General features: G+C 46.7%; 1 protein-coding gene across 1 annotated transcript in view; it reads right to left on the bottom strand.

Moving 5' to 3' along the window:
* Positions 1 to 4,097: 4,097 nt before the first annotated feature.
* The window catches only part of LOC136157209 (ral guanine nucleotide dissociation stimulator-like), a 22,083-nt gene continuing 891 nt past the window's right edge, over positions 4,098 to 25,289 (bottom strand). Inside the window, exons 2-7 of the mRNA XM_065919200.1 lie at positions 8,635 to 8,672; positions 7,666 to 7,776; positions 6,839 to 7,032; positions 6,148 to 6,207; positions 5,009 to 5,202; positions 4,098 to 4,733 (exon numbers count right to left, since the gene is read on the bottom strand). Of these exons, the coding sequence (XP_065775272.1) occupies positions 4,543 to 4,733; positions 5,009 to 5,202; positions 6,148 to 6,207; positions 6,839 to 7,032; positions 7,666 to 7,776; positions 8,635 to 8,672 (788 nt within the window). The 3' untranslated portion in view covers positions 4,098 to 4,542. The remainder of the gene's footprint in view (positions 4,734 to 5,008; positions 5,203 to 6,147; positions 6,208 to 6,838; positions 7,033 to 7,665; positions 7,777 to 8,634; positions 8,673 to 25,289) is intronic.

Genomic DNA, 25,289 nt, shown 5'->3' with positions numbered 1-25,289 from the left:
TAGGGGTCCACTGTCCTCATCAGAGTAAGGGAGGATGCATCCATACCTAGAGGAGGCCAGGAAGCCATCACAAGGACAGTACTGGAGACACGCCCAGATGTGATGGCCAGTGTCACAGTGTGAGCCCCGGGAGAACTGAAGCCCTGGAGGGCAGGACTGCTGTCTGCTCAATGGATTACATGATGGTTGTTCCTAGAAACGTGCCTGCACCTTGTGGGCCTTCCTGTATATTTCAAGAATGAATGAGCCCAACCAGCCCCATCTGAGTGCCTGGGGCACTACTGATCACTCCCAGGGACCCCTGCTCTCACTAACCCAGGACAGGGCACCTCTCTCAACTCACCTTGCAAATGGCAATCAGTTTGGCCCAAGGTCAAAGGGCAGAGACAACTGAGACAGAGACTTGCTTGAGTGGAGGAGGAACATGATGACTAAGCACAATCACAGGCCCTCCAGCAGACTTTTCCATGGGGCCAGGTCCCCTGAAAGCACTTTCCAACTTCCCAGGAAGGACCCTCTTAGTCCCCACATTCACCCTGAGGGCTGCTTATCCCTCTGCCCTTGTGTGCAAAGGGACCAACTGGGGCTTAGAGAGGTGGAGAGAGATTCCTGTGACTCCAGCTAGAATGGGGCCAACTCCCCAGTGCGCCACAGGTGGAGGGAAGTGCTCACCTTGTGAAGAGGGTCCAGCACCTGCTTTGCTGTTGTTGTTCAGTCACTTAGTCTGACTTTTTGCAGCCCTGTGGATGGCAGTACACTGGCTTTCCTGTGCTTCACTATCTCCTGGAGTTTGCTCAAACTCATGTTCATTGAGTCAGTGAAGCCATCCAACCATCTCGTCCTCTGTTGTCCCCTTCTCCTCTTGCCTTCAATCTTTGCAGCATCAGAGTCTTTCCCAATGAGTTGGCTCTTTGCTTCCATCAGAGTATTTTCCAATGAGTCAGCTCTTCTCACCAGGGGGCCAAAGTATTGGAGATTCAGCTTCAGCATCACTCCTTCCAATGAATATTCAGGACTGATTTCCTTGAGTACCTACTGGTTTGATCTTGCAGTCCAAGGGACTCTCAAGAGTCTTCTCCAACAACACAGTTCAAAAGCATCAATTCTTCGGCACTCAGCCTTCTTTATGGTCCAACTCTCACATCCATCCATAACTACTGGAAAAACCATAGCTTTGACTATATGGATCTTTGTTGGGAAAGTAATGTCTCAGCTTTTTATATGCTGTATAGGTTTGTCATAGCTTTTTCGCTTTTTATATGCTGTGTAGGTTTGTTATAGTTTTTTTCCCAAGGAGCAAGTGTCTTTTAACTTCATGACTGCAGTCACCATCTGCAGTGATTTTGGAGCCCGAGAAAATAAAGCCTGTCACTCTTTCCATTGTTTCCTCATTTATTTGCCATGAAGTGATGGGACCAGATGCCATGATCTTAGTTTCTGAATGTTGAGTTTTAAGCCAGCTCTTTCACTCTCCTCTTTCCCCTTCATCAAGAGGCTCTTTAGTTCCTATTGGCTTTCTGCCATGAGAGTGGTGTCATCTGCCTATCTGAGGGTATTGATGTTTCTCCCAGCAGCCTTGATTCCAGCTTGTGCTTCATCCAGCCCCACATTTTGCATGATGCACCTGCATACAGGTTAAATAAGCAGGGTGACAACATACAGTCCTGATATGCTCCTTTCCTGACCTGGAACCAGTCCATTGTTCCATGTCCAGTTCTAACTGTTGCTTCCCGACCTGCATACAGGTCTCTCAAGAAATGAGGTGGTAATAAATGATGGACAGAATCCTGTCTTTTTCAATGGATGAGACAAGGAGTTAAAAGGAATCACATACAAAGAATATAAAAATTTAAAAAAATAGAAGAGAAAAACAGACAAAAAGTGTTACAAACATTCAGACCTGAGGAACTGCCATGCTCAGTAAATCTCAAAACACACCCCTGACCTTACCGACTCAGAAGACAAAGAGCATTTGGAATGACTTTCAGCCACTGATATTATGGAAAGGTTTATAAAGGGTCACACGCCTTCCCAGGAAGGAAACGCTCCTCTTTCCCAATAGAAACCTGCAACCACCTTTAAGTGGAAGCGCTAAGCACAGCTCTTTTTTCTTTCTTCTTCTTTTTTTTGGTTTCAACTACATGCTAGGGCATTGAGTGGATAACTGCAGGAACATGGATTGTATGGAGGAGCCATCTTACCCATGCCATCAGCTTTCCCCCAATTAATCCAATGATCCAAGATGCTGGGGGCTGAGAAGGCTTTTTCACAGAGAGACTCGTGACAAAGTCATGTTATGTAGTAGTTACCCATCATGGACCCGTAGGAAGCACTTGAAAATCAAAGACTTCACCTGATGAGGCTTTGGTCAAGAGGAGGGACGGCTCCTTCTCAGCTATCACCCATTTCGTACCAAGCTTTCCCACTTCCAGAGACTGAGAATTCCTGGCGCTGGCTCCACGCCCAGTCTGCAAACATCCACACTGCAGAAGGCTGCCCTCCGAGGCGTAGGCCCCAGGGAGCGGACTCTCAAGGCAATCAGGAGCGAAGGTGCCTGGGGCTCCCCACACAGCCTCCTGTGGTAATTCCACCTGAGGAATCCTGGGTCATGACAACTGCGGGGGCCAATCAGTCGATTTCATCTTAGACCACAGGGCAACTTTCTCTCTGTGTTTCCTGAAGCCCCTGGCCCACCCTCTCCCCAATCCGCTTCCATAATGGGACTGTCTGGATGAGCCAAACATGATTCTTTCAGCTGTGCTCTAAACTACAATATCTACTATCAAGGAAAATAGTACTTCTGCGTTCAAACACAGTGTGAACTTGAACGTGACAATCCCCGTTTCAGAGAGATCTCCTCGCATAGGTACCGTGAGTAAAGATGGCCTGTCTATTCTGCTAATCACAGTCTTGCATGTGGTCCACGTTCAAGTCATCTTCTTCGCTCACAGTGCCTCAGCCGTTCTCGGGGAAATGTTCCTTATCCTTCAGGGCACAAAGTTAAGTGAGTCTGAACCCTCATCCTCACCGCAGCCAAGAGAGGCCCACAGAGCCACTGAGGGGCACCTTCCAGCTCTGACGAAGCCTGGGGTTGCTTGTCACCCAGCCGTAAACCACCCAGGGATGTGGAAGGCTGGGCAGACTCTGTGCAGGCTTTGAAAGCTCCTTGTGTAATCCGTCACTATCCGTTTGGAAAACTGAGGCCCAAATAGGAGTGGGAAAAACCAGGGCTCGTGGCGGGGGCAGAGTCTCAGGCCATCCTCGGCTAGGGCTGCACCACACACACCAGCTTGGCTTTGGGAATCAGAGAGCCAGAACCCCAGAACATCCCCACTCACCTGGACTAGATGTCTCTGGGTGTCCACACAAATAGACACAACACTCACACTAACATCACAAGAGGTGACAGGAGGGCATTGGGGTCAAAGGAGGAGTGGACCTGGGGTGGTGACAAATGAAAAGGAAGCAATGCGATGATCACAGACTGGATCTCACGCTGTCTCTGGTGCAGGAATGGACCAGGACTCAACCGGAGGCCTCTGCCAGAGTCTCCCGGGGGTGTGAGGCTGTGGACTCACCTGAGACACAAGCTGCTTCATTCAGTGGCAGGCCACAAGGGCCTCCTCAGAGGCTTCTTCCCCAGAATGAGGGACCAGGCGGGGGGGAAGTGTGGCAGAGAGGACACTGCAACACTAATGAAGAATTGGAAATGGAAACACTAATGGAACACTTCCACCACAGGTCCTCAAAAAGGCAACTAGACAGTATTCAGTAGACGCCCACATTCTGCTCCTACATCACCCCAAAAGAAGTAAACACAGAAAGTCACAAGCCTGTACACAACTGTTTAGAGCAGCGCTATGCACAAGAGCCCACAGGTGAAAATAGTCCGACTGTCCATCAACAGATGAGGGGAGAGTCTTCCCAGACTGCAGGATTATTCGGCGTCAAATAGGACACAGATGCTCTGCAACAGACAACAGACATGGTCATCCTAGTGAATGTTCTCCATGCCACTCACACATACAATTGAAAACCTCATAGAATTCAGTTTCTAAGGTCACTTTATCTCACAGAAAAAAATAAGTTTGTACATGGAATCAAAAAATCAAAACACATATTAAGAGAGGGGAGTATCGGGGTGGAGACACAGACAGGCTCAGGGCTGGTGCTGGCACAGGGGCAGCACAGCGTCTGCCTGGGAAGGCGAGGCTGGCTGACGAAGCGGGAGCAGCTCCAGGGATGTTAGGGGAGGACCTGGTTCCAGTGCCTGAGCTGCGAGAAGAGCTGTGTCTGCTGGGGTCTCTAGAAGCACAGCTGGATAACACCAGAGCCACAGCTGACTGCAAAGCACCAAGGAGCTCCAGAGCCGAGGCAGTGCCCTGGCCGAGGTTGGCTTAAGTCTGGGGACTGAGGCTGCAGAAGCAGCGCTGGCACAGGATTTCTGGGCGATTCAGACTCTGAAGGAGGAGGAGAGCTGTTTCGTGCACGTTCTCTGCATCTAGAGGTGGAGCCTGGTGGTACTTTTCCTCGCTTCCAAGCCTAAGGGAGAGCCACGGCACGAGCACGCTGCGGCTCTGGGTTCGGAGCCGGCATGTTTATTTGATGCAGTCCTTGAACTTGAATGGGAGCTGGGCTTTGAGCTTGCTCTGACTGTGGAGCTGTGGCAGGTAGTAGGGGTGCTGTTGGCTCTAGGTCTGGGGATGTTTCCAGAGCTTCTTCTCCAGCGGGTGCTGTTTCTCCCAGAAGAGAAAACACTGTCAGGAAGACTGCTTGTCCATGGATCCCAAAGACAGGACGCTACTCGCTACTTAGCCCTGAAATCTCAATCCAAGATGCCACCTCCCCCAGGAAGTCCTCCCAGGCTGCAGTCCAGGGGAATAGTGACCTGAGCCTCCTCAATGCCCCTGGTCTAGCTCCAGCCTCAGGAGGTGCTGTTCTGTGTGGCCCAGCCGCCTCCCTTCCCTCTTCGCCCCCCTCCTCCTCACCCACCCCTCCCCCTCCTCACCATGCCCCTCTGCCTCAGTGGGCTCCAGGGTCTCCAGCTGCGCCAGGAGATGGCGGGCTCGCTGCTCCAGGTCCGAGTCGGGCATGCTGAGCTCTGCGTAAGCGAGGAGCATCTTCAGGCAGAGAGAGTCTGGGGACTGCAGGAAGTCCTCAGGGTAAAGCTGCAGCCAGGTGCCCAGGATGGAGGCCATGGCCCTGGGGGCGTCACGGGGGCAGCAGAGTCAGAGACCTGGCCTTCCCGCCACACTGCACTCCGGGGCCGCCCAGTGGGGACCCGGGTCTCTGAGCCTTCTGCCCCTTCCATCCAGAGGCCAGTTCTCCTCCACGCGCCATCTCACCCGGCTGACCAGGCCGAGGAGGCCTGGACACAGGGGAGGGGCCGCCAACGAGCCTGCTCAGGTGCCAGCCCTTGATGCACGGCGTGACCATCTGTCCGCTTCCCGAGGGCAGCCTGACAGAGCGCACTGACCCTCCCCCTGCTCCGGCCCCTGGCGTCACCACTGCGAGGGCAGGCCGGGCGGCTACTCTGCTCACTCACTGCATCTCGGGAACACGAAGCAGGCCCACGAGTATCTGGCCCAGGAGGGCACACACAGACTCTGTCATCTGCCCAGGCTTCCTGCGGGCCTCCTAACACCTCAGACTTACCCCCTACCTCTAAAGGCCGCCTCCTCCCCTAGGGACGCGCCTTCATCTCCTCCTGCCACTAACACTCATCCTTTACCAGCGAGGGCTCAGCTGTCCCCTGAGTGTCAGTAGGTCCCCTGAGCACCAGCTGAGCAACCCCACCTGAGGTTCCACCAGACAGCGAGCAGGATGCTCTCCACGCTTTGTGTTCTGGCTCCCAGGATCGGGGGTAGAGGCAGGACTGGGATGGACAGGGGACGGGTGTGGACTCTCATGGGGTGGACTGTGACCTCTGACCTACCAAATGCTCCTCAGAACACCCCAGACCCCTCCACAGCTCTCTTGGCCTCCTTTCCCCTTTTCCGGGAGAAGCCCCCCAGACCTTGGCCCCCAGTAGGATCCAGACTATGTGAGATCCAGGATTCTGCTAGCCCTGCCCATCCAGCAAGCCCATTACTCCTGGCAGCTCTCTGGGGAGGGGAGTCGCTCCCTCTTGAACCACAATCCACTCACATTTTCAGCTGGTGCAGGGGTCCACCATCCTCATCGCAGTAAGGGAGGATGCATCCGTACCTACAGGAGGCCAGGAAGGTGTAACAGGGACAGTACTGGAGGCTCGCCCGAATGTGACAGCCAGTGCGACAGGTCTCCCCCTCTCCCCCAGCCCCTTGCCCCGAGAGAACTGAAGCCCTGGGGGGCAGGACTGCTCTCTGCCCGATGCATTACATGATGCTTGTTCCTAGAAAAGGGCCTGCGCCTTGTGCACTTTCCTGTATATTTCAGGAGCAAAAGAGCCCAATCAGCCCCATCCTAGTGCCTGGGGCACCACTCATCACTCCCAGGGGCCCCTGCTCTCACTCACCCAGGACAGGGCACCTCTCACACCTCACCCTGCAATTGGGAAAATGCTTTGGGCCAAAGTCAAAGGCACAGAGACCACCGAGACACAGGCTTCCTCGAGGTGAGGAGGAACGTGATGACTCAGCACACCCCCAGCCTTTCCAGGGGGCCAGGTTCCCGAAAGCATTTTGCGGAACACACACGCTTAGTCCCCACAGTCCCCCTGGGGGCTGCTCCTCCCTTTCCCCTCGTATGCAGAAGGGGCCAGCTGGGGCTCAGAGCGCTGGACAGACATTCCCACGACTCACAGCTGGGAGGTGGCCGGGGCCCCCTGAGTCCCCAGTTCGGGAGGGGAAGTGCTCACCTCGTGAAGAGAAGGTCCAGCACCTGCTGGGGGGTCCCAAAAGCCCTGTAGGTGCCCAGGAATGTGGGGAGGTAGGAGGGGTCACGGCCCAGGAAGGCAGGCACCAGGTTGCCCACCGACGTCTCCAGTCTGCGTCTCTGGACGCTCCACACCCTGCAGGTCTCATTCCTGTCCCCTGAGGACACACTTTCCCCCTGGGGTGGAACACAGCACAGACACGAGTCACAGGCGGCACCACAGACTCCAGGAAGGCCGGGGCTGGAGCTCAGACTGAGTCCCCAAGCGTCCAGGACTCAGGGCCGGAGGAGGGGCAGGAGAGCCCTCCGCAGGAGAAACGTCCTGGCATCACGAGTGAACTGGCGCTGGGCCCTGGGTACGTGTGTTAGCGTCTCAGGGCAGTTTGTATTGGACAACTCCCCGTGTGTTAACTGCATCATCCCTGTGGTGGTGTCCAAAACTTCCCATTCTGTGGATGAGAACTGGGGTGAGAGGGGCTGGTCCTGGGGTGAAAGACATCAGGATTCTCAGGCCCATGTGGACACCTGGGGATGCAGTTAGTACAGGATAAACTGTAGAAAAATGCAGACAGGCTCCTTGGGGACGTGAAGTGAAATCCTATCACAATCTCCATCTGAGATTCCCACATCGAAGTGAACAGTGATTTTGCACCTGGACAAGTCAGGGCCTGGGCCGCAAGGGCGCTTCACAGAGCTGACAGGGTCAGGTTCCTCTGGGAGCAGGACTCCAGGAGGAACCCAGGGCGGGCCAGGACAGCTCTGGGATCCAGAACTTCCTGGGGATCAGGCCTCCTCCCACCTGGCACTCACCCTGTGCCCTCCCTGGGCTCTGTTGCTGGCGTGGGGCTCCTGCCCCTCGTGCGGGGAGATGGAGCAGGGGGCTCCGAGGACCGGCTCCTGTCTGCAGTCCCGTGAGGAGCCCTGTGAACAAGTGCCCGGCAGCCGGGCAGAAAGTCTCAGGCCACCGGCCAGCCGTGTGTGGTGCGTCTCGGACCCCAGACATCTCCCCTCCAGACACACGCCCACCACTCTCTGCACAGACCTCCTCCGGGGATGCAGACACACGACCACCCGACAGCCCTGGGTCCACACTGGCTCAGAGAGGATCACCTCAGGGATCCTGTTTCCCCACTGCCAGCCCGTCCTCAGGTGTGACCGTGGCAGGACCACCAGGCCACCACGTGCCCACCTGCCTGCTGCTGCCCAGAGGGAGAACCTCCCCTCAAGTCCCAGTTCCCCGCACATGGAGATGGGGGCAGCTGGCGCTGCCCAGGGAGGGCTCCCAGGGGCGGCCAGACCTTGTTGTGGCCAGCTCTAGGTCGACTAGGGTTACCTTAGGTGACCTCCTGGTAAAAGACCAGAGGCATCCAGGTTGAGGGCTAAACCACCTGAAACATCTCAAAAGCCTCTCCCTCCAGGGTTTCCTAAAGCAAAAGCCCTGGCCAGTCGAGACACAGCTGGAGAACATCCTTCTGGATGAAGACTCTCCAGCCAAGTGAGCCCCAACTGGCTGTGGCGCTGTTGCTAGGAGGTGGGTGCCTGGTCACAGGGTTCCGAGTTCTGTTAGGGTCTGCCATCAAGGAAGTGACTTCACCACCCGGGGGCCCCTTCCTTGCACTGACACTTGACACCCCTGCACATAGCCCTCGGGATCCTGACCGCTCATCCCTCATCCACGCAGCCCCGGGTCTCACACACTTGCACCACACAGCCCTCCACACTGCTCCCGGGCAGGCTGTGTGTGCAGCGCTGAGTTGACAGACCTGGGTCCAGACTCACCTCCCTTTTCCCACCTGTTCTCCGTCCTGGATGAGTCCCTGTCTCTCAAAACCTGTCGGTGTCCCCACCTGCACACCGGGAATGATGCCCGCATGGACTTTTAGGGATGTCCTCAGACACAGGTGGGACAAGACCTAGAAAATATGGGAGTCCGTGTCTCAGGCAGGTAGTGCCTCCAGCCCCTGTATTTTCATCTTATTACCATCCTCCTATCTGTCCCTCTTCTGGTGCCAACCCACAGTCCTTTTCATATTCACTGTGCTTGGGGGGGTGTGCGTGCGTGTGTCGGGATCTCTGCTCACTCTCTAGAGGCCAGAGGAACACTGCCCCCAAATAGGGAGGGATGGGAAGAGAATTCTAGGCTCTAAGGCTATCTAATGTCTAATGGATTAAAAGCTTGAACAGAACTACTGAAACCATTGAGCTCCTAGAAAGAAAGGGCTACTGTGTTCCTGTCCATCAGTCTTGGCAATGAAGTTTGGGTGTGATCTCAAAAGCAGAAGAAGCGAAAGGAAAAGTGAACAAGTGAGAGTCCATCCAACTCGAAAGCCTCGGCATGGGGAACCATCAATCAAATGAGAAATGAAGTATGAAATGGAGAACATATTGGCAATTTTCATGTCCAATAAGGGTTCGTATCCAAAAGATATCAAAAGGTACACAATTCAAAGGCAAAGAAGCACGCAAGGAATCTCATTGAGAAATGGGGGTAAGTTCTGATTTGTTTCAGAAGGCCTTACAAATACCTCAGAAATGAAGAGAAACAAAACCCCTGTGAGACAAGGAAAGATATACGCATCTTAAATCAGAGTTCCAAAAATATTCAAGACAGATAAGAAACCTTAAGCGAAAAATGCAAAGAAATAGAGGAAAGCAATCAAATGGGAAAGACCTGAGATCTCTTCATGACAACTAGAGATACTAAGATGCAAAGATAGGCACAATAAAGGACAGATACGGTATGGAGCTAACAGAAGCAGAAGATATAAGGAAGAGGCAAGAACACACAAAAGCATTACACAAAGAAAGGTATTAATGACCTGGACAACTACGATGGGGGTGGTCACTCACCTAGAGCCAGACATCCTCGAGTATGAAGTCAAGTGGGTCTAAGGAAACATTACTACAATGAAAGCGTGTAGAGGGGATAGTCCCTCCACTGAGTTCTTGAAGATGTTGCTGTGAAAGTGCTGCACTCAATATGCCAGCAAATTTGGAAAACTCGGCAGTAGCCGCAGGGCTGGATTGGATCGGATTTCATTCCAGTCCCGCAAAAGAATCATAACGACCTCATAACTGTGCTCATTTCACAGGCTAGCAAGTTCATGCTCAAAATTCTTCGAGCTAGGTCAACAGCAAAGGAACCAAGAGATTCCAGATGACGAATTGGATTTCAAAAAGGCAGAGAAACAAGAGATCAAATTGCCAACATCCACTGGATCATAGAAAAGCAGGTAATTCCAGAGAAACATCGACTTCTGCTTCATTGACGACACAGAACAAAGCCTTTGACTCTGTGGATCATAACAAACTGTGGGAAATTCTTCAAGAGCGGGGAGTAGCAGAAAACCGTACCTGCCTCCTGCAAGAACTGTATACAGGTCAAGAGGCAACCCTTAGAAACGGGCATGGAACGACAGACTGGGTCAAATTTGGGAAAGGAGAACATCAAGGCTGTATATTGTCACCCTGCTTATTTAACTCTGAGGCACAGGACATCATGCTAAATGCTGGGCTGGATGAAGCACAAGCTGGAATCCAGACTGCCTGGAGAAATAGCGGTAATCTCAGATATGCAGAGAACACCGCCCTCATCGCACCCGGTGTGATCACTCACCTAGAGCACATGGTATGATCACTCACCTAGAGCCAGACATCTTGGGATGCCAAGTCAAGAGGGCCTTAGGAAGCATCACGACGAACAAAGCTGGCGAAGGTGACGGATTCCAGTGGAACGACCGCAAGTCCTAAAAGACGAGGCTGTGAAAGTGCCGCACTCAATATGCATGCAAATTTGGAAATCTCAGCAGTGACCACAGGACAGGAAAAGGTCAGTTTGGATTCTTGTCCTAAAGAAAGGCAATGGCAAAGAATGCTAAAACTACTGCACAATTGCACTCATCTCACACGCTAGCAAAGTAATGCTCCAAATTCTCCAAGCCAGGCTTCACCTGTACCTGAACCGTGAGCTTCCAGATGTTCAAGTTGGATTCAGAAAAACCAGAGGAATCAAAAGATCAGATTGCCAACATGGAAAAAGCAAGAGAATGCCAGAAAAACATCTACTACTGCTTTATGGACTACACCAAAGGCTTTGACTGTGTGGGATCACAACAAACTGTGGAAAATTCTTCAAGAGACGGGGATACTGGCCCACCTGACCTGCCTCCAGAGAACTCTGTATGCAGGTCGAGAATCAACAGTTCCAACTTGACATGGGCCAACAGACTCGTTCCAAATTGGGAAAGGAGTACGTCAAGGCTGTATAGTGTCACCCTGCTTCTTGAACGGATATGCAGAGGACATCAGGAGAAACGCTGGACTGGATGAAGCCCAAGATGGAATCAAGATTGTGGAGAGAAATATCAGTCACCTCAGATATACAGACGACACCACCCTTATGGCAGAAAGCAAAGAGGAACTAAAAAGCCTCTTGATGAAAGTGAAAGAGCAGAGTGAACATGTTGGCTTAAAACTCAACATTCAAAAAAGTAAGGTCATGGCATCTGGTCCCATCACTTCGTGGCAAATAAATGGGGAAACAGTGGAAAGAGTGACAGACTTTATCCTTTGGAGCTCCAAAATTTCTGCAGGTGGTGCCTGCAGCTATGAAATTAGAAGATGCTTGCTCTTTGGAAGAAAACTTATGCCCTAACCTAGATAGCATATGAAACGGCAGGGACATACTTTGCCAATGAACGTCCGTCTACTCAAAGCTATGGTTTCTCTAGTAGTCGCGTGTGGATGCGACAGCTGGACTGTAAAGACAGCTGAGCGCCAAAGAATTGATACGTTTGAACTGTGGGGCTGGAGAAGACTCTTGACAGTCCCTTGGGCTGCAAGGAGATCACACCAGTCCATCCGAAAGGAAGTCAGTCCTGAATATTCACTGGAGGGACTTGTGTTAAAGCTGAAACTCCAATATGTTGGCCACCTGATGCGAAGAACTGACTCTGATCCTGGGGAAGATTGAAGGGGGGTGGAGAAGGGGATGTCAGAATACGAGATGGTTGGATGGGGTCACTGTCTCAATGGACACGAATTTGAGTAAACTCCGGGATTTGTTGATGGACAGGGAGGCCAGTTGTGCTGCCATCCATGGGGTCGCAAAGAGCTGGGCACGACTGAGCGACTGAACAGAACTGAATGGTCGAAAGAGAAGAGTAACGAAAGAGCCTCTTGATGAAGGTGAAAGAGGGCAGTGAAAAAGCTGGCTTGAAACTCAACATTGAAAACACTAAGTTCATGGCATCCAGAGTTCATCACTTCAGTCAAATAGATAGGGAAAGAATGGAAACAGTGACAGACTTAATTTTCTTGGGCTCCAAAATCACTGTGGATGGTGACTGCAGCCATGAAATTAAAAGACACTTGCTCCTTGGAAGAAAAGCTATGAGAAACCTACACAGCATCTTAAAAGAAGGCATGGACATCACTTGGCTGACAAAGGTCCACGTCGTCAAAGCTATGGTTATTCCACTAGTCATGTGTGGATGTGAGAGCTGGACCACAAGGAAGGCTAAGCACCAAAGAACTGTTGCTTTTGAACTGTGGTGGTGGCGAAGACTATTATGCGTCCACTGTGCTGCAAGGAGATCAAACCAGTCAATCCTAAAGGAAATGAACCCTGAATATTCATCGGAAGGACCGATGCTGAACCAGAAGCTCCAATACTTTGGCCACCTGATGCCAAGAATCAACTTACTGGAAAAGACCCTGATTGGGAAATATTGAGGGCAGAAGGAGAAGAGGAGTCACAGAGGATGAGATGGTTGCATGGCATCATAGACTCATCCGGCAGAGGTTTGAGCAAACTCTGGGAGACAGTGAAGGACAGGGAAGCCGGGGATGCTGCAGTCCATGGGCTCATAAAGAGTCAGACACTACTGAGAGAATGAACCACAAGACATTTCTCCAAAGAAGACACATGCATGTTCAACAAGTACATGAAGAAATGTTCAACATTGTTAATCATCACACACATGCAAATAAAAGCCACAATGGGATAGAGATTGGCCATCATCAGAAAGAACACAGTTATGAAATCTTGACCAGGATGGAGAGTACAGGGAACCTTCGTCAACTGCGGTTGGAACGAAAATTGGTGTAGCTGGTATGGAAGGCACTATGGAGTTTCCTCAAAACACTAAAAATAAAACTACTGTGTTATGCAGCAATTCCATTACCGAATATATATATTAGAAGAAAATGAATAAACCAGTTAAAAAAGATACGTGCATCCAAATACTCATAGCAGCATTTCTTTCAATAGCCAAGTCATAAAAACAATCTACGTGTGCAGCAGTAGATGAATGGAAATATGGGCATACAGCACATACATATATAATCATCAATTGAATTTGGATGACGTTTGTTTTCCAGGAATTTACTCATATAGCCTAACATGTTAAACATAGAGGTATGAAATTTTTCATTCTTTTGTATAATTCTTTTCTGAACAGTATTGATCTTATTCATAATAAGCTCATTTTTATTGGCTTGGAAGTGTCCATCTAATTTCCAGAGAGACTATAATTTCATGTTCCAAAACCAAAATTTACTTGATTCCATCAAACATAGTGTTTGTACTCTGTTTTATTAATACTTAGTATTTCTACATAGAATCCCTCCTCCATTTCCATTGCTTAAAATTTTGTCTTCAAACCCCAGCTACAATAAATGTGCTTTGTAATTACAATTTTGAAACATAAGGGAAAAGATCATGTTTTTATTAAAGAAAAATAAAATCACAGCTGCCATAAATGGAAGGAAAGTACACCAGAAATATTCAGTTCAGTTCAGTTCAGTTCCGTCGCTCAGTCGTGTCCAAGTCTGCAACCCCAGGAATTGCAGCATCCCAGGCCTCCCTGTTCATCACCGACTCCCGGAGATTACTCAAACTCATGTCCATCGAGTCGGTGATGCCATCCAGCCATCTCATCCTCTGTTGTCCCCTTCTCCTCCTGCCCCCAATCCCTCCCAGCATCAGGGGTCTTCTCCAACGAGTCAACTCTTCGCATGAGGTGGCCAAAATATTGGAGTTTCAGCTTCAGCATCAGTCCTTCCAATGACCACCCAGGACTGATCTCCTTTAGGATGGACTGGTTGGATCTCCTTGCAGTCCAAGGGACTCTCAAGAGTCTTCTCCAACACCACAGTTCCAAAGCATCAATTCTTCGGCACTCAACTTTCTTCACCGTCCAACTCTCACATCCATACATGACTACTGGAAAAACCACAGCCTTGACTAGACAGACCTTTGTTGGCAAAGGAATGTCTCTGCTTTTTAATATGCTATCTAGGTTGGTCATAACTTTCCTTCCAAGTAATAAGCGTCTTAATTTCATGGCTGCAATCAACATCTGCAGTGATTTTGGAGCCCAAGAAAAGGAAGACTGACACTGTTTCCCCATCTATTTCCCATGAAGTGATGGGACCAGATGCCATGATCTTAGTCTTCTGAATGTTGAGCTTTAAACCAACTTTTTCACTCTCCTCTTTCACTTTCAAGAGGCTTTTTAGCTCCTCTTCAATTTCCGCCATAAGGGTGGTATCGTGTGCATATCTGAGGTTATTGACATTTCTTCCAGCAATCTTGATTCCAGCTTGTGCTTCTTCCAGCCCAGCTGGAAGTTCTCATGATGAACTCTGCATATATGTTAAATAAGCAGGGTGACCATATACAGCCTTGATGTACTCCTTTTCCAATTTGGAACCAGTCTGTAATTTCATGTCCAGTTCTAACTGTTGCTTCCTGACCTGCATACAGGTTTCTCAAGAAATGAGGTGGTAATAAATGATGGACAGAATCCTGTCTTTTTCAATGGATGAGACGAGGAGTTAAAAAGAACCACATACAAAGAATATAAAAGTTAAAAAAAAAAAATAGAACAGAAAAACAAAAAGTGTTACAAACATTCAAATGTGAGGAACTGCCATGCTCAGTAAATCTCAAAACACACCCCTGACCTTACCGACTCAGAAGACAAAGAGCATTTGGAATGACTTTCAGCCACTGATATTATGGAAAGGTTTATAAAGGGTCACACGCCTTCCCAGGAAGGAAACGCTCCTCTTTCCCAATAGAAACCTGCAACCACCTTTAAGTGGAAGCGCTAAGCACAGCTCTTTTTTCTTTCTTCTTCTTCTTTTTTTTGGTTTCAACTACATGCTAGGGCATTGAGTGGATAACTGCAGGAACATGGATTGTATGGAGGAGTCATCTTACCCATGCCATCAGCTTTCTCCCAATTAATCCAATGATCCAAGATGCTGGGGGCTGAAAAGGCTTTTTCACAGAGAGACTCGTGACAAAGTCATGTTATGTAGTAGTTACCCATCATGGACCCGTAGGAAGCACTTGAAAATCAAAGACTTCACCTGATGAGGTTTTGGTCAAGAGAAGGGACGGCTCCTTCTCAGCTATCACCCGTTTCCTACCAAGCTTTCCCACTTCCAGAGCCTGAGAATTCCTGGCACTGGCTCCACGCCCAGTCTGCAAACATCCACACTGCAGAAGGCTGCCCTCCGAGGCATAGGCCCCAGGGATCGGACTTTCAAGGCAATCAGGACCGAAGGTGCCTGGGGCTCCCCACACAGCCTCCTGTGGTAATTCCACCTGAGGAATCCTGGGTCATGACAACTGCGGGGGCCAATCAGTCGATTTCATCTTAGACCACAGGGCAACTTTCTCTCTGTGTTTCCTGAAGCCCCTGGCCCACTCCCTCCCCGATCCGCTTCCATAATGGGACCGTCTGGATGAGCCAAACATGATTCTTTCAGCTGTGCTCTAAACTACAATATCTACTATCAAGGAAAATAGTACTTCTGCGTTCAAACACAGTGTGAACTTGAACGTGACAATCCCCGTTTCAGAGAGATCTCCTCGCATAGGTACCGTGAGTAAAGATGGCCTGTCTATTCTGCAAATCACAGTCTTGCATATGGTCCACGTGCAAGTCATCTTCTTCGCTCACAGTGCCTCAGCCGTTCTCGGGGAAATGTTCCTTATCCTTCAGGGCACGAAGTTAAGTGAGTCTGAACCCTCATCCTCACCGCAGCAAAGAGAGGCCCACAGAGCCACTGAGGGGCACCTTCCAGCTCTGACGAGGCCTGGGGTTGCTTGTCACCCAGCCGTAAACCACCCAGGGATGAGGAAGGCTGGGCAGACTCTGTGCAGGCTTTGAAAGCTCCTTGTGTAATCCGTCACTATCCATTTGGAAAACTGAGGCCCAAATAGGAGTGGGAAAAACCAGGGCTCGTGGCGGGGGCAGAGTCTCAGGCCATCCTCGGCTAGGGCTGCACCACACACACCAGCTTGGCTTTGGAAATCAGAGAGCCAGAACCCCAGAACATCCCCACTCACCTGGACTAGATGTCTCTGGGTGTCCACACAAATAGACACAACACTCACACTAACATCACAAGAGGTGACAGGAGGGCATTGGGGTCAAAGGAGGAGTGGACCTGGGGTGGTGACAAATGAAAAGGAAGCAAGGCGATGATCACAGACTGGATCTCACGCTGTCTCTGGTGCAGGAACGGCCCAGGACTCAGCCGGAGGCCTCTGCCAGGGTCTCCCAGGGGTGTGAGGCTGTGGACTCACCTGAGACACAAGCTGCTTCATTCAGTGGCAGGCCACAAGGGCCTCCTCAGAGGCTTCTTCCCCAGAATGAGGGACCAGGCGGGGGGGAAGTGTGGCAGAGAGGACACTGCAACACTAATGAAGAATTGGAAATGGAAACACTAATGGAACACTTCCACCACAGGCCCTCAAAAAGGCAACTAGACAGTATTCAATTGTTGACAGAAAAATCAATCACCTCAGATAGGCAGATGACATCACCCTTATGGCGGAATGTGAAGAAGAACTAAAGAGCCTCTTGAGGAAAGTGAAAGAGGAGAGTGAAATTGTTGGCTTAAAGCTGACCATTCAGAAAACTATGATCATGGCATCCGGTTTGATTACTTCATGGCAAATAGATGGGGAAACAGTGGAAACAATGGCTGACTTTATTTTTCTGCGCTCCGAAATCACTGCAAATATTGACTGCAGCCATGAAATTAAAAGGCGATTACTCCTTGGAAGGAATGTTATGACCAACCGAGATAGCATATTAAAAAGCCTAGTCCAAGGTATGGTTTTTCCAGTAGTCAGGTATGGATGTGAGATTTGGAGTGTAAGGAAACCTGATTGCTGAACATTGATGGTTTTGAACTGTGATGTTGGAGAAGGCTCTTGAGAGTCCCTTGGACTGCGAGGAGATCCAACCAGTCCATCCTAAAGGAGATCAGTCCTGAGTATTCATTGGAAAGATTGATGTTGCAGCTGTATGTCCAATATTTTGGCCACCTGATGCGAAGAGTTGATTCATTTGAAAAGACCCTGGTGCTGGGAAAGATTGAAGATGGGAGAAGAAGGGGACGACAGAGAATGAGATGGTTAGATGGCATCACTGACTCAATGGACATGAGTTTGGGTAAACTCCAGGAGTTGTTGCTGAACAGGGAGGCCTGGTGTGCTGCATTTCATGGGGTTGCAAAAAGTCAGACACAACGGAGTGATTGAACTGAACTGATCTGAAATTGCCCCATCTTTCACCACCTGAAATCTCTTCAAGTACTTTTGATGTGACCCTTGTAGTCTTAATGCTTCTTGTTACCTGGTTTGGCAAGATTCTTCAAGTTACTCTTGTGAATCTCTTGCTCAGGATTAAAATCAGTCATTTCTCCAATAAGCTTTGGTTTCTTTTATTGGAAAATCCCACTGAATATTAAATATGGAACATTAGGATGTTGGGAATCCTTAATTCTGGTTTGATCATTGTTCCTAGGTCTTCTCAGTGGGAAATTAGCATATTACATGTATGCTAAAATATTCTGGTAGTCGTCTACAGATACATCCAATCAAACAGAGAACTTTGACATTTCTATTTAACTTCTGTGACATCTTTTCTCCTTTCTTCCACAGTTAGAAACATAAATTTCAAGGACACAGATCCTTGTCACACCCAAAGATCCAAATCGCAAAAAGGCAATGTGATTGAAAAATATACCTAATAAGCTATATAGATTATGAAATATGATATACATATAAATAGCTGTGCATAGACATAGAGAGGAAGGGACAAAGGTGGACAGAGATAAGGGGTGGACACATAAAATTAAATGCTTGTATGTATCACAAGAAACAAGTTTCAGTCAGTTGTTCAACTTATCACTAGATGCAATTTTAATTAGCTTCCAAATGAGATTGAAGACAAAATCAAACAGAAATACCTTAAAGAAATCCCCTGTTTATAAAACATGTTTTGATGAAAACTAACTTGGAAAAGTTTTCACCTAGAATACAAGACTGGCAGGAGAAATGTCAATAACCTCAGATATGCAGATGACACCACCCTTATGGCAGAAAGCGAAGAGGAACTGAAGAGCCTCTTGATGAAAGTAAAAGAGGAGAGTGAAAAAGTTGGCTTAAAGCTCAACATTCAGAAAACTAAGATCATGGCATCTAGTCCCATCATGTCATGGCAAATAGATGAGGAAACAATGGAAACAGTGACAGACTTTATTTTCTTGAGCTCCAAAATCCCTGAAGATGGTGACTGCAGTCATGAAATTAAAAGACACTTGCTCCTTGGAAGAAAAGCTATGACCAACCTAGACAGCATATTAAAAAGCAGAGACATTACTTTGCTGACAAAGGCCCATCTAGTCAGAGCTATGGCTTTCCCAGTAGTCATGTATGGATGTGAGACTTAGACTATAGAGAAAGCTGAGTGCAGAGGAATTGATGCTTTTGAACTGTGGTTTTGGAGGAGACTCTTGAGAGTCCCGTGGACTTAAAGGAGATCCAACCAGTCCATCCTAGAGGAAATCAGCCCTGGATATTCATTGGAAGTACTGATGCTGAAGCTGAAACTCCAATACTTTGGCCACCTGATGCAAAGAACTGACTCATTGGAAAAGACCCTGATGCTGGGAAAGATTGAAGGCAGAAGGGGATGACAGAGGATGAGATGGTTGGATGGTATCACCCACTCTATGGACATGAGTTTGAGGAGGCTCTGGGAGCCGGTGATGGACAGGGAGGCCTGGGGTGCTGCAGTCCACGGTGTCGCAAAGGGTCAGACATGACTGAGCAACTGAACTGACTCAACTTGGGACAGTGTGCTTGTCAGAAGCAGCTACACACCACCCTCTGGTGGTCTTCTGAGAAATGGCAGGAACCGCTGCAGGACTCTATGGCATCGTGGGCAAAAGCAGTCAACCTTCACACTTGCCACCGTCACAGTCTTACAGTTACAACAACCAAATTCTGTATGATTCACTGTTAGGTTTTACAAAGTTATGATAATTGAGAGAAGTCATTCAAGAGCACCGCATATTGTATAATTTCATTTATAGAGTAGACAAGTTCTCTACTATGGAACAGGCAAACCTACAGTGACAGAAAGTAGATTCATTGTGTCCACGATTAGGAGGGAGAGTTTGCACAGTAGTGGGAATTGACTGCTATGAATAAAAGGTGTGTTTTGTGGATGATGACAAGGCTCTAAAATGGATTATGATGATGGCTCTACAATTCTGAATATCCTGAAAGCTGCTGAAGTTTACAATAAAAATTGGTGAATTGCACAGCCATGAACTATGCCTCAATAAAGTAGTTAAAAATTAGGCCTCCAGCCTTTCGAATTAAAAAAAATATAATGTTTGGTATACTGTATATATGTTAAGTAGTCAAATTCTTCAGGTAGAATAATTAGGCCTGATTTTGCATTAGTGTTCACTCAATGATTTGTATTAAGCCTCCAAATATTATTTCTTTGTCTCTCTGGTTTCTGCCCACCAAGGCTTGGTTTTTCTTAAGTGAAGAGTTTCAAAATGTACCTGCTGCAATGTTCAAACCCAGGGGGATGGTTGATGTCAAAAATGAATCCAGGGTGAATTATTCAGAACTAGAACTCCCTTTCTAGGGTTTCTTAACTGCTCACTAAGAGGATTTTTCTGTAGTCATGTATGGATGTAAGAGCTGGACCATAAAGAAAGCTGAGCGCTGAAGAAATGATGCTTCTGAACTGTGGTGTTGGAGAAGACTCTTGAGAGTCCCATGGACTGCAAGGAGATCAAACCAGTCCATCCTAAAGGAAATCAGTCCTGAATATTCATTGGAAGGACTGATGCTGAATCTGAAGCTCCAATACTTTGACCACCTGATGCGAAGAACTGACTCATTGGAAAAGACCCTGATGCTGGGAAAGATTGAAGACAGGAGGAGAAGGGGATGACGGAGGATGAGATGGTTGGATGGCATCACCAACTCAATGAACGTGAGTCTGAACAAGCTCCAGGAGTAGGTGATGGACAGGGAGGCCTGTCCATGGGGTTGATGGGGTCGCAGAGAGTCGGACATAACTGAGCGACTGAACTGACTGACTCAAGAGGAGTATAAACATCTTGTTAACCAGAAAGAAGACATAAAGGCAAATGGAACATGACTTTAGCTACCCACTACTTCCCTTCCCTATCAAAGGTCCTACAGAGAAGAATCCTAAAATTGTTACCAGGAAATCTTAGAAGCTTCCTCCTCACTCATGAAATATAGTCATAACATTTTTATTTAAACTAAGTTAGTTTTATCCCAGACTTTATGACACAAAGTACCATCAACTATCAGTGTTTCTCCATGGGCTCAAGGAGAGAACTACGTCCTGTTGATTGAATGCCTCTGTGGTCTAGATGGTTCTACTTAAGTGCTACTCTTGAAGAACAAAGACTTCAATAATTTTTCTGTGTTTTGAGTTCAGATGAAGATCTTTGTTGAGAAAAATAACTATTTACTAGCTTTTTGAGGTATGACCATACAACTTTTGATTTTCCTAAAAGAGGATTGCTTTGTAACAGGTAATACAATATAACAATTCTTGTTCAAGGGACTTTTTAAGATTAGAACACCATCTGCTGAATTTCATCTAAGCATAAGAAATTTGAAAAGCCAACATTCACACTAAGTTTCTTCAAATTACTCTCCAATAGTATAATAGCATTTTTCAAAATTATCATACAATTCTATACAGAATTATATTATGACTTAATCTACTTCTGTTTCTTTTGCTGCGTCTTTCAGAGTATCATCAGAGAAAGGGTAACATTCAGCAAGCATGCTCACTTCAAAGAAAAATATATTTGCTTTTTGCCTTGAGTGTAACATTAACTGTTCAAGGAAAACAATCCATTAAGATACACTCATGTTGTGCTTTATTTGCCCATGTAATTATTGCCTTGTCAACTAAGTCCCTGATAGATAGAATGCCTAAAGAACTAAGGGTGGAGGTTCATAACATTGTACCGGAGGCAGTGACCAAAATCATCCCAAAGAAAAAGAAATGCAAGAAGGCAAAATGTTTATCTGAGGAGGCCTTACAAATAGCTGAGGAAAGAAGAGAAGTGAAAGGCAAGGGAAAGATATACTCAACTGAATGCAGAGTTTGAGAGAATAGCTAGAAGAGATAAGAAGCCCTTCTTAAATGAACAATGTAAAGGAATAGAGGAAAACAATAGAATTGGGAAAGGCTAGAGATCTCTTCAAGAAAATTGGAGATCAGGGCTGGTGCACTGGGATGACCCTGACAGATGGGATGGGGAGGGAGGTGGAAGGGGAGTTCAGTACGGGGAACACATGTACACCCATGGCTGATTCATGTCAATGTATGTCAAAAAACACTACAAAATTGTAAAGTAATTAGCCTCAAATTAAAATAAATTAATTAATTTAAAAAAGAAAACTGGAGATATCCAGGGAACATTTCATGCAAAGATGGGCACAATAAAGAACAGAGGCAGTAAGGACCTAATAGAAGTAGAAAATATTAAGAAGAGGTGGCAAGAATAAACAGAACTATACAAGAAAGGTCTTGATGACCCAGATAACCATGACAGTGTGGTCATGCACTTAGGGTCAGATATCCTGGAGTGTAAAGTCAAGTGGGCCTTAGGAAGCATTACTATGAACAAAAGTAGTGGAAGTGATGGAATTCTAGCTGAGTTATTTAAAATCCTAAAAGATTTTATTTTAAAATTTACTTTAAAATTTTATTTTAAAATTTATTTTAAAATCCTTAATATGTCAGCAAGTTTGGAAAACTCAGCTGTGGCCACAGGACTGAAAAAGTTCAGTTCCATTCCAACCCCAAAGAAAGGCAATGCCAAAGAATGTTGTTCATACTACCATACAATTGTGCTCATTTCACATGCTAGTAAGGTTATCCTCAAAATCCCTCAAGCTAGGCTTCAGCAGTACATGAACCGAGAACTTCCAGATATACAAACTGGGTTTAGAAAAGGCAGAGGAACCAGAGATCAAATTGCCAACATTTGTTGGATCATAGAGAAAGCAACAGGATTCCAGAAAAACATTTGCTTCAATAACTACGCTAAAACCTTTGACTGTATGGATCACAAAAAAACTGGAGAAAATTCTTAAAGAGATGGGAATACCAGACCACCTTACCTGTCCCCTGAGAAACCTGTATGCGGGTCAAGAAGTCACAGTTAGAACCAGACATGGAACAAGCTGTTCCAGATTGGGAAAAGAGTACATCAAGGCTGTATATTGTCACCCTGTTTATTTAACGTCTATGCAGAGTACATATTGTGAAATGCCAGGCTGGATGAATCACAGCTGAACTCAAGATTGCCTCATATTGTTGATATAAGGTTGTATACCAGCAACCTCAAATATGCAGATAAGACCACCCTCGTGCCAGAAAGCCAGAGGAACTAAAGAGCCTCTTGATGAAGATGAAAAAAGAGAGTGAAAAAACTGGCTTAAAACTCAACATTCAAAACCAAAGATCATGGCATCTAATCCCATCAATTCATGGCAAACAGGTGGGGGAAAAGTGCAAACAGTGGCAGATTTTATTTTCTTGGGCTCCAGTGACTGCAGTCACGAAGTTAAAAGATGCTTGCTCCTTAGAAGAAAAGCTATCACATACTTAGCATATTAAAAAACAGAGCCATCACTTTGCCAACAAAGGTCCATATAGTCAAAGCTATGGTTCCAGTAGTCATATATGAATGTGAGAGTTGAACCATAAAGAGGGCTGAGTGCCAAAGAATTGAGGCCTTCAAATTGTGGTGATGCAGAAGACTCTTAAGAGTCTCTTGGATTGCAAAGAGATCAAACCAGTCAATCCTAAAGGAAATCAGTCCTGAATATTCATTGGAAGGATGGATGTTGAAGCTGTAGCTCCAATACTTTGGCCATCTCATGCAAAGAGCTGACTCATTGGAAAAGACCCTTATGCTTGGAGACTGAAGGCAAAAGGAGAAGGGGGAAACAGAGGATGAGACGGTAGGATGGCATCACTGACTCAATGGACACGAGTGTGAGCAAACTCCGGGAGATAGTGAAGAACAGGGAAGCCTGGTGCACTGGGGCCCATGGGGTCACATAGCATCCTACTATTGCGACTGAACAACTGCCGGGCCAGCCGGCTAAGGAACAGGTCGAGGACGCAATCACCAGAGCACCTGAAAAAAGAAAGACTAGGAAAGATGGGGTTGAGAGGGACGGAGTCAGCTCGTGACTGATTCCGACAACTTTATTGAGGGGTAACATACATACATATGCTCACAGGACTCACCAAATTTTAGATCAAAGACATGCATACATGCAGAACTGCAGACACTAGTTTTAGCTCATGAATTTTATCTCAACTCTTTAAGACTAGCAGAGGATGGCACTGGCGTCTTACAATCAGTTAAAGATTCACAGGAGCTTGATAATCTTGTCAGAGTCAGGAGAATGGGCAAATGGTGGCTGCGGCAATTTCCTTGAGGCAGGTGAGAAAGGCCAATTTGCACTTTAATAAATCAGGGGTGGCGGGACAGAGAGAGACCCTTTTGATCTCTCTCAGGGCCTAGAAGGGGCCTGAGCAGTCAGGCCGGCTCCCCGCAAACAACAAAAAAATATGATCCAGCAATTCCACTTCTGTGCATATATCTGGATAAAAACTATCAAAACTGTAGTTCCAAGGGAACTATGTTGGTTTTTATGACAAATCAAAGAAAGAAGTCAGGATGAGGCTACTTTTGAGGACGGGAGTGGTAATAGAGAGAGGTCCCTTAGGAGGGACTTTAGATGTTGATAATATTTTGTTTGAATTCTTGGTGTTTATATGGTTATCTTCACCTTTTTTTTTTCCTGGTAATTCATCTGTTACTACAATTATACGATGCACACTTTCATATAGTTTGGTGAAAGGTGTCAGATCAGGGTGATGTCTCCTAGGTGGTCCTCCTCCTTGTTTCAAAAGAGTAGTTTCAGTCCTGTGGTGTGCAGTTGGTACCTGAGCCCAAAGCAAAAGTTCACTTTATCTAAAGTCTTCACCAATGACTTCAAACTGCCACTTATCTTGGAATTTATTGACTTCTAAAATATGAAGCTGGGGTTTTCAGTAAACTTGGGCCAAACTCACTGACTAGGCACAAAACATAGTTTAAGAAGATCTAGATACTGGAGAAATGCAGAGAAACTCAAGTGCTCTGAAGAGACACCAAAATTGCTGACCATAAAATGGCCACATAAATAGCATCATTCTACAAATTTACTCTACCATCATTTCCTGGGACCTGTCAAGGAGAAATCACTGGGGTAAATAGTATGAAGAAAATAAAATTGGGGAAATTTCTATGTGGGTTTTTACTTAAGGTGGTAATTTCTAAAAGGAATGAAACTTGAAACCTGTAGACAAAATAGTGTTTCATGTTCATTTTAAGATTTCCTTGATGTCCGGTAATATAACAAAGTTTTCATATACATAGTAACTAATTGTACTTTCTTACGATTACATTTCAGTGTTTCTAAGACATGCTTTTTGTCATATTTTAACAACTTTGAAATTGGATTTGTAATGTATCTTAAAGTAAAGGGCTTGTCATAATTTAACTGTCTCTCTCTATATATATTTGCAATAGTAAATAGAATACTGAAGCATCTGGCAGTTCCCTGCATTGTAGATTGTATGAAAATCTGCAACAGGATATTCTTTTTCTATTTTTATTGCATATTGGATGCTCATCTTTCAATTAATTTGTGAGTAGTTTATCCACGAGGGTTAAATCTGTGTCTCATAATCATTCAATATACTTTCTCAGTCTGTGATTTCACCTTGTTATATTCTTTGCTGTTTCTGCTTTTTGTTTCATACTATATCAAATTATGTCCTTTAAAACTTCTTATTTATATTCTAAGTAATTGATGGTTTGCCTTTTAACTTTACATGCTGAATTCATGTACCATATTAACCTTATTTTCTCAAATCATTAACTGAATATTCCAAACTATTTCCAGTTTTAAATAACAATTTTAACATATACTCAATTCTTATGTATTTGGATCTGTTTCTATTTTCCTTTGAAGCCAGCACCAA

This window comes from Muntiacus reevesi, chromosome 2 (genome assembly GCF_963930625.1).
Source record: "Muntiacus reevesi chromosome 2, mMunRee1.1, whole genome shotgun sequence".
Classification (NCBI taxonomy): Eukaryota; Metazoa; Chordata; class Mammalia; order Artiodactyla; family Cervidae; genus Muntiacus; species Muntiacus reevesi.
This window is presented reverse-complemented; position numbering and strand designations above follow the sequence as displayed.